The sequence below is a fragment of the Schistocerca gregaria genome, chromosome X (assembly GCF_023897955.1).
Source record: "Schistocerca gregaria isolate iqSchGreg1 chromosome X, iqSchGreg1.2, whole genome shotgun sequence".
Taxonomy (NCBI): Eukaryota; Metazoa; Arthropoda; class Insecta; order Orthoptera; family Acrididae; genus Schistocerca; species Schistocerca gregaria.
The window spans coordinates 617,772,038-617,787,116 of record NC_064931.1 but is presented as its reverse complement, the minus strand read 5'-3'; the positions used below and the strand labels follow the sequence as shown (position 1 = coordinate 617,787,116).

The 15,079-nt window shown below is 38.1% G+C and overlaps 1 protein-coding gene across 6 annotated transcripts in view; it reads right to left on the bottom strand.

Annotated features, from left to right (window-relative positions):
- The window catches only part of LOC126297431 (uncharacterized), a 99,382-nt gene that overhangs the window by 38,263 nt on the left and 46,040 nt on the right, over positions 1-15,079 (bottom strand). For all 6 annotated transcript variants that reach the window (XM_049988259.1, XM_049988256.1, XM_049988258.1 and 3 more), the window contains one exon: positions 9,160-9,276. In XM_049988259.1, coding sequence (XP_049844216.1) covers positions 9,160-9,276 — 117 coding nt within the window. The remainder of the gene's footprint in view (positions 1-9,159; positions 9,277-15,079) is intronic.

The following is a 15,079-nucleotide window of genomic DNA, read 5'->3' as shown; positions in this document are numbered from 1 at the left end:
ACATGTGACTCGTGTCTCAAACTTCCTTACATGTAGCACCAACTTTTTAAGTGATAATCATGGGTTTTGCATGTACATGTGTCAGTAGTAGTGTTCATCATAGATTTGTTTTCCAGAACAGTGAAATGGGAGTGCAAACAAACAAAGAAAAGATGCCCATCCGATATGTGGATTATCATATTATAATAATGGCAGAGATTTCCAGAATCAGATGATTCCCAACAGTAGGAAATATGAAGCAACTAATCATCTTAGGGGGCATGGAACGTCCCATCCTGTTACTTGTGACTGTAGGAGGTCTAGATGAAAGATGACACAACAGGACATACATTTGATGATGACTTTTGTGTCACTGTAAGTTATGTCGCCACAACAGATTGGGAAGTGTTATATAACATTCTAGCTGTATCCATAACATTAACAGCATGTACAGACAGTGTCAGCAGCTGATTTTCCAGCAGAGGTGCACTTCTCTTAATCAAGTACTAAAGTATGTGTCAAACCCTTATTTTAGTTCAACAGCGCTACTTGCAGATGAAGTATTGTTTGAATATGATAAGATTGTGAAATGTCACAATTGGCACATGCTGGCAGATGTTAATCTTCTTGTAACTGCTGAAGCACATAATCAATAAATATCTTTGGCCAATGTTGGTGACAGTACTGTTGATAACTGTTTAAGACTTTATGTTCTTCCATCCTGACCAAATATACAAAGTTATAATGCCTTCTTAGATAAGATGTTGATCACACAATGGAAAGAGTAAGTGATATATGCAATGTCACAAATGTGGGTGACAGAACACCTGAAATTGGCCAGCTGGAGCATAGAAACTAACAAATACATTTGCAGGATCACACGAATGAGTAAACAGCGCTGGAAATCGCCACTGAAGATGCTTCCCAAATAAAAGAAGCAAAACACAGACGGCAAAAACAAACTGCCTTTAATGGAGGGTATTTCAAATATCTTTCAAATTAGAAAGTGTTACTTGTGAGATGCTGGTAAGTTCTGTTTATGTGTGTTTCCCATGATGTTATACAGAGAGTTGTGGCAAATGGGTTGAAACACACAAACAAAGCATTTTTGGACCAAAGACTATAACATTTTTCTTCAATTATGTGTGAGGGACATGTCCTTGAAAGATTGCTCACACTTTCTCATTACAGCCTGTATATAGAAAGTAATCTACAAGTAATTCCATTAATCACTAATGTGAGTAGATTAGCACTAGTCATAATTTGTTGTTTGCATACTTTACAGGAGTAGCCTGCAGTGGTTCCTCCTACCTGTCCATATCTATGAAGGCACATGTGTGAACCAATTAATGGATGGATGGATGGATGGATACATGGGTGGAAGGATGACAACCTTGTTCTTTCACGTAATGTTTCATTGGTACACAAAAAAAAAAAAAAAAAAAAAAAAAAAAAAAAAAAAAAAAAAAAAACTGTTGAACACTTCTTGGTACTACAGGTTTAAAGTCAGAGTTTTGACTACCACTTCACAAATGCATTCTCAGTACTAGGACTAATCTCACCTCTATATATCTCTCAAATTATGAAACAACCATTTTCATTAGCTGTAATCCACATTAGTAGCCAATTTTTATTAGTCTTAAGTTATGAAATATTTGAAATTTAAACATCCAAGAGTCTTTCCATAGCTCATCTACTGTTTGTTGTATCAAATATTGGAGAATTCTGTGAATGTAATTTCTACCTTTCAGGTTAGGTATTGGATTACTAAAGGCTAAAGAAAGTAATATATTTTAAGAAGGGGGTGCCCCATAACTCATAAATATTTAAAGAATGTCATGATTTGCTGTCAAGAGCTCCTGATAAAAATTTCTTTATTATACAGCCAATTTCAAACAACAGACTATCATCAAGTATCATAAAACATTTACAACACCTTACAAAGCAATATAAAATCAATGGCATGAAATAATACAAAATACTTGATTTTTCACTTTTGTCAGATAGTAATATAAATTACACCCTCAATAGTAAATAATATACCACACACTGCTCTCCTCCATGTTATGTTAACAGTCAATTTACAATGTTATGAGTGGAGGCCCTGTGGAGTGCAGTTTTACATTCTCTTCGTTTCTGAGGATTTAAGATACTTTTCTTGTTTTTTTTCCCTATAATATATGTCTGATGGTCTGCTCAGAGGAGCACTTCACTTGCTTCCCTGTCATGTATAGTATGATACAAATTGCAACCTCAAACTATCACAGCCGTGATTCACTGATTGAGACACTATCACTACATGTTAATATAAGATGTCCCAGCTTCTCCACCAATGCATCTGCCATTGGATCTTATATTTGAACCTGTAAAGATAATTAGGATGAGGTCTGTGTACTGTCAGCATGTGGATCATCCCCTTCAAAGGAATTAAGGGAGTCATTTTTTACTGTTCACACACTCTTCTTCCTGTACTGGTACTGTCCCAGATGGATTGCTATCACCTGTAACACATCTTTTTACCTCTTTCTTCACAGTTATTAATTTACCAGTTCTCTCTCTCTCTCTCTCTCTCTCTCTCTCTCTCTCTCTTTTCCTGTAGGTCAATGAGATACATTTCAAGTATCACACTGACTAGTATGCATCATATATCCTTGTAAAGACATTGTGCTGCCATCTTTAGAGAATTTTAACATGTCTCACTTGTTGAACTTTGAATGCCCACACACTTGCACTGAAACTGACTACAGAGGGAAGTAATGGCCTCATGATAAAGTTTAATGAGTTGCAGTGATAACTCCTTTTTTAAATTTTTTTACAGTAGCAGCTTAGACACTTTTTCTGACTTCATAACTGTGGGCATTGTATGTCTCACCATGAACCACATTCATTCTCTAACATTAGTTTACCACTTTCCTACCTATCATAACACCAGCAATTCTAATATAAGGATTTCTAGTTGCTCACAGCTTTCCCTGCAGTAGCAGTCTATTTCTCAGCAGTCTTCAATTTGTTTTGTTCATGTTGCTGAATCATGGATAGAGTTGTGTCACACTTTTGCTCTGTCTGAGCTCTAGGCCTCCCATTAACCACTATGAGGATATCATTCACGCATGCAGCAGTGGCAGCAACTATTGCTAACTCCTCTACTATTCCCAACACAGACTCAATCACTAAATCGAAAATGACAGTGTTCCATATAAGCACCTGACAGCATACATTTTCTATTTCTCATCTGATTGTCCCATCAGGAGATGCCCATGCCACTACTCTATCATGACAGTAGTCTTTGAAAGAACTGCATCAAACATGTGGGTAATTTCAGCTGTCTAAACCTTGCAAACAATGACAGCCACCAAAGTACTGAACACTCCGATAATGTCCAACATGATGGCTAAAGCATATTTGTCACAACTACTGTCAAAAACTGCAATCAGTGTCATCAGTTGCCTTTCCCTTCCTGAAACCATATTTTGTTTGATTAAGACCTATCAGCTCTCTGTGTGTCCTTAGCAGATCTAGTAATAGTAATTTCTGTATTTTGCTCATAGCACTCAGTAGACAAATAGTTACATATGATTTAGCACCTGTTAGGATCTCTATTGTCACCTTCCTTAATGAAAACTGCTCCAAGTTCGTATCTTGCCCTGAATCAAACATATTATTTAAAGGTAGGGCACCATTTGGTCTTTAACTTCATAACACACTTCAAACTATAAATCATCAGGACTGGGAGCTTTTCCTTGCTTTTGTTACATTAAGGTCACACAAACTTCCTATTGATGAACTGGGAAAAACTACTCCATTGTTACTATAGAGCACATTTATCTCTCTTCTTAATTGTCCCTTTAAAGAGTTACCTTCCTCCTGTTCATCTTCCGGCAGTAAAGAAAACAGCAGGTGGTTGGTAGAGTCATCCCATCCTGCTGTGTCATCTTATCTTAGTATACTTGACAGTGCAGAAGGTGAAGTGAGCCCTTACATGGTATTCCCCCTTCATTTCCATGTAGTTGCTGATTCATGTACCTGATTGAATCTAGACTACATTTTTCAAATCCTAGTAGGTCTGAAGGTATATTGTTTACTCTAAGACTCCAAGTGCTCTCTGATATAACCTTTCTGTTGCACAAATCTGCTGTCTTAATGTAGTGAACATCCTTTTTCAGTGAATCTTTCAAACTGCAAACTTTAATGGGAATAGACTTTTCCTGGGTGTCCTGAATGGCTTTCTGTACACCAAATGCTTTAGTGTGTACATTGTAACTTGTACCTTCCCGCATTTGATTGTTGAAATTCACCCTGAATACACCTAACTCATTTTCCTGATGTCATGAATTGGTTCCTGTGGGAAGTTCTAAGTCACTTCTGTACTATCAACTTTCAGGAGAAATAGTAACAGGTTGCGGTCATTTGTTGACACAATATTAGTGATAGTCCACAAAGCCACATCACCACCACAACAGTTACATCAATGTTTATTTCTGTTTCTGTTCTGTTGTGGTATGTCAGTGTCTAACCTGGCTTGTTTAGCACTTGGAGTTTCAATTTGGCAATAATGTCAACCAGTTAAATGCATATATCACTCTTTGCATGGTTCTGTCAAGAGCACGGATTTGGCATTAGCATCTAACATAAAAATATGCCTTATGTTTCTTCCTGCACCAACAACAACTTTCAGCCACTCCAGGTAGGAATGAATCTTGTGCCTACATTGAAAATAAATGTATGTTCGCACATATTTCCTTGGCATCACTGTGTTCATTACAGTTACTGAAAGCTTAATGCACAGTTGGATGACTTTTGTCCTGATATCCTTGTGCAGGTCTACTGTGGCTGCCATTGTGTTTTTTCCTGTTGATACCACCTGAGCCGTGGATAGAAACTGTATGCTGCCTCCCTTTCAGAAACTGTATACTGCCTCCCTTTCTTAAGTATGGTTCCAGTATGGACAACATACCAATCACATACAACACTCTTCCAAATGTCTCTCATCACAAGAAAGCATCTCACGGCATTAATCTGTCTGTTTTTATACCGGGAGTTTTGTATAGAAACATTCAAGGCAAGATAGAGATTAGTACACAACAGGCAAAAATCGAGAAAAACCTGGGGAAGAAAGAACTGAACTTGGGAACAGCACTGTCAAAAAATATAATCTTTACATGGAAGGAAAGTACAGGAAACAATAAGGAATTTAAAAAATGGATTCCAAGAGATAAACCACACTAAGTATATAAGTATATTACCCATAACTCTTGAAAAACAATTTAATACTTACAACACAAAATTTGAGAAACTTTCTGATAATGTACTGGACCAATAAGTTACTGAATACGTAAGCTCAACAATTTGTACATAGGATAACAAAACAGGCAGTAAAATCTTTAAAAAATAGATGGGCTTCAAACATTCCCACGGAATTATTAAAATTTTGTAATGATGAATTATATCAACTACTAACAAATATTTTTGAGAAACATTTAAAATGGAGGTTGCACCAAGTAAATGGAAAATAGCACATATTTCAACAACCTGTACAAAAAGATGAAAATATGACTGTAAAAATTATAGGGGTATAATAGTTACCAACATTGTAAGTAACTTTGTGGAAACATTATTTAACATTTTCTAGAACAAGAATACAAAGAAATGGAGGATGAAGAACAAGCAGCCTTTGGTATATTGACAACAGATCACTTTTCTTTGTCTAAGACAAATAATTGAGGAGAAATCAATTTGAGAACAATCTCTTCATTTGGTGTTTGCAGATACAGGGGAAAGACCACTACAGTGTACTTTCAGCCATTCTGTTGAAATCTTTACAATTAAAGGACATAAATAGAAAATCATAAAAGGAATTCAAACATTACACAAAAATTCTATATAAAAAGACTGAAAATGACAAATACTAATTACCTAGCTTTCAAGTTATAAAATGATTACAGCAGAAATTTTACAGGTTGCATTGCACCCACACTATATGATATACAACGATAAAATTCTACAGCATAAAATGAAATATATGATAACTGGTGGAATAAATTAACATTTGGTTTTGAAAGAAGTGATGGAAACACCATGACTTACTGATGAAAATAAAAGCACACTGGTGAAAATTACAAATGATAGAAAACAAGACAAAGTAATCAGATCAAGTTAAATGTGGCAAAGATGACTACTTATCTATGAAACGGGAATCTCTGTCATATGCACATAAGAACTGATACTGAAACAAGAGTGTGAAAATCAATATTTAGGAGCATTGTTACATAGAATTCGGAAGTTTCGCACAGCAAAATGGCAATTAAATTCAAATTACTAGCCACAGAGATGAATTTCTGGATACATTTGGCAATGATATCAAGAAAAGAAAAATTCAGAAATTAAGTAATCAGAGGCAGCGTGAATGTTTAAAATTCAGTTACTAATTTTATTCAACATATATGATTACAATAGCATTTAATGTCAAGGGAATGCAAAAATAAATAAATAGATAAATAAAATAAAAATAAAAAAGGATCCCAAAGTGTATGATACACTGAGAGGAAAAACGATGACCATCTAATACTAAGAAAGTATACAAGCTCAGTGAAGTGTGACAGGACTGCTCTTTTTCTCTACACACTTGAATGATCTGATGGACAGGGTGAACACTAACCTGCGGTTATCTGCTGATGGTGCTGTGGTATAGAGGAAGGTATCATCATTGACTGACTGTAGGAGGATACAAGATACTTACACAAAAATTCTGGTTGGTACGATGATTGGCAGTTCACTGTAAATTTAGAAAAAATGTAACTTAATGAAGATGAGTAGGAAAACCGATCCCGTAATGTTCGAGTACAGCATTAATGATGGGTTGCTTTACACAATCACATGAATTAAACATCTAGGTATAATGCTGGAGAACGGTATGAAATGGAATGGGCACATAACAACCGTAGTAGGGAGGTAAATGGTTGACTTCAGTTTATTGGGAGAATTTTTGAAAAGCACAGCTCATCTATAAAGGAGACAGTATATAGAACATTGGTGTAATCCATTCTTAAGTACTGTTTGAGTGTGTGGAATCCCCACCAGGCCAGATTAAAGGACGACATCAAAGCAATTCAAAGGTGTGCTGCTAGATTTAATCAACAATCACATATTATGGATACATTTTGTGAACTCAAATGGGTATCCATGGAGGGAAGACAATGTGGCTTTTCATGAAGTAGTATTGAGAAAATTTAGAGAACTAGCATTTGAGGCTGACTGCAGAACACTTCTACTGCAGCCAATGTACATTTCTCATAGTGACATGAGAAACAGCACTTATATGGAGGCAAATAAACTTTCATTTTTCTCTCACTCCATTTGTATGTGGAACAGGAAAGGAAATGGCTAGTAGTGGTACAAAGTACCCTCTGCCATGTAGTGAAAGAGACAAATGTGAAGTAATTCTAGCAATATTACAGGCCGCAAATGGGGAAATCCACTGGCATAATCGACTTTGATGTAGGGCAGTGTGTTAGGGCCTGGCACTAGGGAATAAGCATTACAAAAGCAGTGAAGCTGGCTGGCTATTTGTACGCTACTGTCATGAGCACCAATGGAAAGTAGTAGGACGATAGCGACAACACCAGTAGGCAAAAAGGTGTTGGATGTCCAAGCTTCATCCCAGAATGAATAGATCAGGGGTTTCTCCACTCTGGGAAATAGGATAGGCAGCAATCTGTGGCAGATCTGATGACTGAGTGCAAAGCCAGTACAAGCACAAGAGTTTTGGAGCGCACAGTCCAGACCATATTGTTGAATATGGGGCTCTGCAGCTGAGAAATGGCATTGATTTGCATACTGACACTAACTATGACACTGTCAGTTATGACTGCATTGGGCATGGGCTCATTGGAGCTGGACCATGGATCAATGGAATTGGTTGGATGAATTACAAATCATGTTAACACCAGGTTGATGGTTGTTTCTGGCTACATTGTCATCCAGGTGAACAGCCGCTTGAAACATGCACCATACCATGGACGCAGGCCTGTGGAGGCAATATTATTCTATGGAGAGTATTCACCAGGGCTTCCCTGGGCTCTGTGGTAGTAATCAAAGGCACCGTGACAGCTGTGGACTATGTGAACATTATTGTGGAGTACCTGTATCCCTGTTACATGGGCAGAATCATGCTAACAGGGTTTGAAGAACTTGATAGTAAACTTGTGTTGCTGTCTTGACCATCAAATCTTCCTGATATAAACCTGATGGAACAAATATGGAATACTACTGGACACCTGCTTCACACTCACTAACTCCCGCCCATAATTTACGGAAATTGCATGATCCATGTGTGACATCTTGTACCACGTACCTCCGGAAACCTACTGAGGACTTTCTGAATCCACAACATGCAGAATCGTTGCTGTATTAGGTTACAAATGTGCACCAAAATACTATTAAGCAGGTGATCATAATGTTTTGGGTATCTAGTGTATGTAAACATGGTTAATCCAGAAATATTCGCAAATTATAATTCTGTTAAGTTTCAAATGAAACTGGTCACTCTGGAACATCGAGTGGCACAATCAGTAACTGGACAATTTAGTGCCACTGAAGTTTTAAAACGTTATAATATTGTTGTATAGCCCATGATAAAAATCAACATCTTGCACTTAATATTGTCAAATGTATTAATCTCTTCTTTATGACTTTCAGCTTACTGTTGTTTCATTTTGAACATTAAGCACTGATGTCATGTCTGACAATATAAGACAGAGGAGCTTTGCCAAATGACTTCCACTTTCACTGGCACAGATTTCTTACTCCTGAGCACTTGGTAAGTCATTTAGTAACTAGCATAGTTTCTAACAGACAAAACTCGCTAAAAATCTTTCTTACATCTTCATAAAAGGAAAGGTAATTTTAAGCACATAACCAGGAAGCTATTTTCCAACCAAGTAATCACAAGTAAGCAACAATTTCTTACCACAAAAACACACTAAAAGATTCAAGTGGCAAGGCATTTCTTAGATTATACATTATACTGAGCACACGCTTCATGGCCAGTCACTAGTTACTATCACAAGTAGACCACCAGTATGCTATGTAGTGACAGCTGCTAAACAAACTTTTAAAGAACACAAGGATTGTATTTTTTAAAATCATTAATGCCAAAAACTATTACATAATTTTGAGAAATACCTTCCACATTGGTGTAGAGTTTTCAGTCATGAGACGGGACACACTTATGTATGGATCCATGTGCTTTACAATGCTACAGTCAAATGGATTTAATTCACTTCGTTGAATCAGATTGCCCTTAAAAACAGAAACTGAGATTTAAAACATACACAAGATGAGACAAACACAAATGATAATTTTTTTAACTACTGCAAATGATTATCTAAAATCTTGGTAAATTATTCATAATATTTCTTTGACATGAGTAACATAGCTCTAAATGCTAAATGTCAGCTGGAAAAAAAAGTTTGTTATGAGAAAGGCAAGCTGGTTACTTTACATGACAAAACAAGAGAAAAGTAAGAACTCACTTTTTTATGTTCCATCTCTCTACAGGAGATAGTACTAGTCAAAACTAGGAAAACAGGTTCTATAAACATGTCTGGACACCAATTCCCATTGAGATATGGACCATCCTATCTTATGATAGCTATCTGTCTACTGACACAAGAGGAGGTGTTCAATGCGGTTAGCGCTAACTCTTACATGTCCTTCAGCCATTTTCAAAGCAACATGAGCTTGTGGAAACAGATCTGGCTACCCCTGGTTTTGGTCAAATGCATGAGAGACACGTGTACATGTTGTCGATAGGTGTGGAATACACCAATGACTTTACGTATCACCATTGCCAGAAACCTATTAGATTAAAGTTAAGTGAATGGGGAACCCAGGCTACAGAACCTGCTCAACAAAACATCCATTAAATGTTTAGGTTTGATACTGTTGTACAAGGTGCTGCATCATACATTAAGCACATCTGTTATCTTTCTGCCAAGGTGACGTCTTCTGACAGTGTGGATAATCTGTCATGCTGAAACTGGAGATAGACAACACCAATTAAATTTTTTTGGTAAAGTGTATGACCCTACAAATCTGTCACCCACAATTCCTACTTGTATATTGACACTAAAATGAATCTGATGTCCTGCTGCCATGATTGTTCAAGAATTTCAATCTGTCCACATGTGGTTGTTATGGTAACTTATTACCCCACTCAATTGTGCTTCATCCACAAACAAAACGAACTGTGAATCTGGTATCTTCAGAGCTCTGTCTTAGAAAACACTTGCAGAATTGTTATCTGATATAGGGATCTTGTGGCCTCAGAGCTTCAACATAGTGTAAGTGATATGGAGAAAGTAATCGATGAAGTGTAACTGAACACATGAGAGTGTAGTCTATGCCTTCAGCAGGTCCAGCTCTTCATAAACTTGTTCCAAGATCATCTTTTACTCATTACAATAATCAGTCCTCCATACACATGTGGCATACATACTGCAAGGCACCACAATCCCTTATTGTTGTTGCATATGATCCTGTGCTTATAAGTCACTGAAACAATCTGATGAACATATTTTTCAGCTGGAATGCAGCTCATACGAAGTAATTCTGCTTATGTGACACACATCCTTTTTGTTAATGCTGTTGGTTATGACAAGCAGAATACCTAGTCTGTCAGTTCATGGCAGAATAAAGGGGCTCCATTTCACTGTTTACATTGTTCACGTGCCATGGTAACACTAACCTTGTTCAGGTGCCAGCACAACCTCACAGTGTACAGGGGTTGGACAAAGATATGGACACATTACAAAATTTGTGCTTGAATGTAAATGCAGTTGCTAACCAAGCCTGCAGGTGACACTATTATCTTTGAGAATAAATGGCACCTATTGAATGCCCTCAGTACATTGCAAGTTCAGTCATGGTCAGAACAGCATTCTGTGTAGTTGGGAGTGCATTTCGTCAGAGTTAAAAGAATTTGAACATGGGCAAATTGTTGATGCTTTTGTGGTGGGTGCTTTCATAATCAAAGTAGCCAAAGTGTTTGGTGTTTCAAGAGACACTGTATTGAAGTTTTATACAACATACAGGCAAAGCAGAGAAACATAATTAGCTAAATCACAATGCAGACAGAAGTGTGTGTTGACCGACTGTATCAGATGGTAACTGAATAGAGCCAGAATGAGATTTTCACTCTGCAGCGGAGTGTGCGCTGATATGGTAACTGAATAGAATTGTGACAGAAAATAAGGGGATGGCAGCTGCAAAAGTCATTACAGAACTGAGTGTTGCACTCGTGAACCCTATCAGCACTGAAATAACACAAAGAAAGCTCCATAAGTTGGGAACTGCATAGTGAGCTAAAATTACAAAACCATACTTTAGTCATGCAAATTTTTATAACAGAATAACGTGGTGCTGAAGCCATAAAACAAGGACTATGGAGCAATGGAAGAAGTCATTTGGTTGGATGAGTCTTCTTTCACACCGTTTCCAACTTCCGGCTGAGTTAATGTTGGCGTATGCCATTCCAAGCCTACACTGCTAATGGCTTGTTACCAAGACTGACACATGGCGGGGGTTCAGTGATGATTTGTGTGGTCGTATCATGCTATATCACAGACTCTATGGTAACTCCACAAGATCTCATTACTGGCAAGGATTTGGTGCGATTTTGGCTGATCAAGTCCATCCTGTGGAACAATATTTGTTTCCCAATGATGGTGCTGTGTTCCAAGATGCATCATACAGGACAGGTTTTGTGAACACGTCAATGAATTTTCCCATCTCCCTTGGCCACTACTGTCACCAGATCCTCTGTGGTTTACTTTGGAAAGAAGGATCTGTGACTGCCATCCACCTCCATTATCGTTACTTGAACTTGCTCCTATTTTTCATGAAGAATGGTATAAGATTCCATTAAAAACCATACAGAACCTGTGTTCATCTCTTCTGAGTTGACTGGAAGCTGTTTTGAATACCAACGATTTTCTTAGACCATATTAGGTTTGGTAACATGTGGTGTTTTCAGTATTTTCATATTTTTGTCCATCCCTGCAAGAGACAGTTGTAATTGCTATGTCTGTCAGCAGCACCACAGTCAGAGGACTAAGTACAGAGCAACAACCTATAAGAAATGAGTAATGAATCTCAACAAGGAGACAGCCCATACCACTGAGTACTGACCATTTAACAGAAGTAAAATGAGCCACATCTAAAGTATTTCTTTCTGGGCAGATGTCTGGAGGACCCTTTTTCTCTAATTTTGACTATTATTGTCTCCTATAAGAATACACAACACTTATTTTAAACAGCCCATATAAGGGAACATATTAAATAAATAATATTTTAAAAGCTAGCCAATGGACTGCAGCACCTGTAAAATAATTAGCTAACATCAGCTTGAGTTTCCAATTTGGTAATGGTGCTGGACAAATATCATGATTTCTGCAAATTTTAGGAATATAGCGAGAGGTACCCATATAGCGTGCTGTGCGTACCATGACAAACCAAGCACTGAATAAATATATAATAGAATACATAACACTATTCAACTGAGCTTGAAGTCGCATCTACACTCTTCCAAATTTAATAACAAGTGTTCAGAGTTAGAATGGCTTTGTTTCATCTCTGTGGCTGGAGTCAGCTATGCCATAGCTAAGTGGTTTGTGTAATTGCCCATAGCTTGTGGCCCCTCTCTGCTACCCAATCTTCCTTCTATCGATGAACTGTCCTCTGCTTCAGCAGCAACCTTTCTGCATATACGGGCACTTTTAAACTATGTCACTGTAGGTCCTTTTTTAAATATGCCACTGTAGGCCTCAAGTAGCCTCCTTATCATTTCTTCATCCCAAATTCCTACGAGACTTGGTATCCAGTAGACCATCACCTCTTTCCCCAAACGTGGCAGATGAATGAGGGACGAATAAGACTAATTTCTATGCTGAGTAAATGCACTGGGTGGAATTTAGTGCACTCGTGGAATCTGAGTTGTTTAATTTCACAGCTTGACTGCAACTAATCTGCTCCACTGCCTTCAGATCACACGGATCATGTGAGGTTGTATAGTGGCTGAAGCATGGACTTCCATTTGGAAAGAGAAGGTTTCACGTTACCGTTTGGCAATCCTAACTTAGGTTTCCTGTGATTTCCCTAGATCATTATAGGCAAAATCTAGAATGGTTTCCTTGAAAATGACAAACTTAATTTTCTTCCCCACCTTTATTGACAGCTGATATCATTTTACTGTAGGCTGCAAATGCAGCTCCTGAATCCTAGGACTGACTTGGCTCATTGCTACGGAAGAGCCTGTGAGCATTTCCAATACTCATAACTTACTGATGCAGTCTTTTTCCTGGAATTGGTGTCACTAGGCATTGACATTCACCAAGTATTTCACAAGTTGTTTCACTTCCGTGATCATGACTGATCTTACATTCCACATTTGAATTCTAAGTCCAGAGAATCTATTCACATATCCAGTTTCATCAATATTCTGATCTGTCGAGTTGTCCCTTTTGCTGTCCACAATAAAATGATATTGGCTGTCAATAAATGGTCTCCAGTAAATGTCTGTATCTGCTGGATGATTTAAAATGTTAAACCGTAGACGATCTGCTGACTCAATTGTTATGTTTCATCAGAGGATGCTGATGAAGAAACAATGAACAATTTCTAACTGGCGCTACAGAATGTAGTAGGCTGACTACCAAGACATTCAATATAGTTGGTAATAGGAGACTTCAATGCCCAAGTAGGAAGAGAAGATGAGTGTCGTCCAACAACTGGTTCTTTTAGTAGCCATGCAACAAGCAATGACAATGGTATCAGAGTTATTAAATTTGCTGAAACAAGGATAATGACTATCCCTGCAGAGTAGTAAATAAATTTATCTGATGAGAGTACAATAAGCCAGATCAACCACGTTCTAGTTGATCGAGGATGTCATAGAAGTGTCGAACATGTACAAACGATCAGTGGGGCAGATATGAATGCCAATCATTTTTGGTGATAGTCAAACTACATCTGTAACTGTCTACCCAGTAGCAAAGTAATGCTGAAAGGACGGCCTGCATTGACAAGGGTAAATTGGAAGGCGCAGAAGTAAGAGAGCACTCTCAAGATAAACCTGCAGAATAACTCTCAATATCAGAGGATCCTAACAATGTGGAATGTACACTGTTGGTTTTATGGAATGCAGTGTCAGTGAGTGCAAATGCCAAGCTTGTTTGCCACCCAAAATGAAGAAGCTAGCTGTGGTTCAATGAAGATTGTTGGGAATTTGTGAAGACCACATCAGCGAAGAGGTTAAAATAGCTAGAACAACTTTTGGAAGATGCAAATACAGCTTATTTTACAAATCAGCTCACAAGGTTGGTTGGTTTGTAGGATTGAAGGGACCAGATTACAATGGCCATCGGTCCCTTTTTCCATGAACTTTAAACACCCACAAAGAATAAAAACAAACAACGGAGATTACAAGGGATGACACAGGACAAGAAAGACACAGACAGAGACCAGCCAGAAGGAATTAAAATCACACAGTGTGTGACAGTGGTTGGCCGACCATGAAAACAAAACAGAAAAGCCAACCACCAAGTGACACACTAAAAACCACAATCTAAAACCGTCGGCCAAAGGCCAGACTCAACACAAAAAAAGGACAAACACTTAGATCAAGTGATAAAGAACATTAAGATGCCGCCGGCACATTTGTTTAATCTGCAGAATATGAGGGAGCCAAGACAACTGGGTATCAAACACCAATCCCAAAAACCGATGCATCTCCACCACAGCAAGAGGTACGCCATCAAGATAAAGCCATGGCTCAGGGTGAACAGTGTGATGCAGGCAGAAATGCATAATGCAGGTCTTGGCAGCCGAAAACTGGAAGCAATGCACTACAGCCCAAGACTGCACCTTGCGGATAGCACTTTGAAACTGCGGTTCAGCAGCTGAAATGCTGGAGGAGCTATAGTATAGGCAGAAGTCATCAGCATACATGGAAGCTGAGACAGACGTTCCCACAACCGCAGTGAGCCCATTAATTGCAACTAAAAAGAGGCAGACACTTAAGACAGATCCTTGCAGGACCCCATTC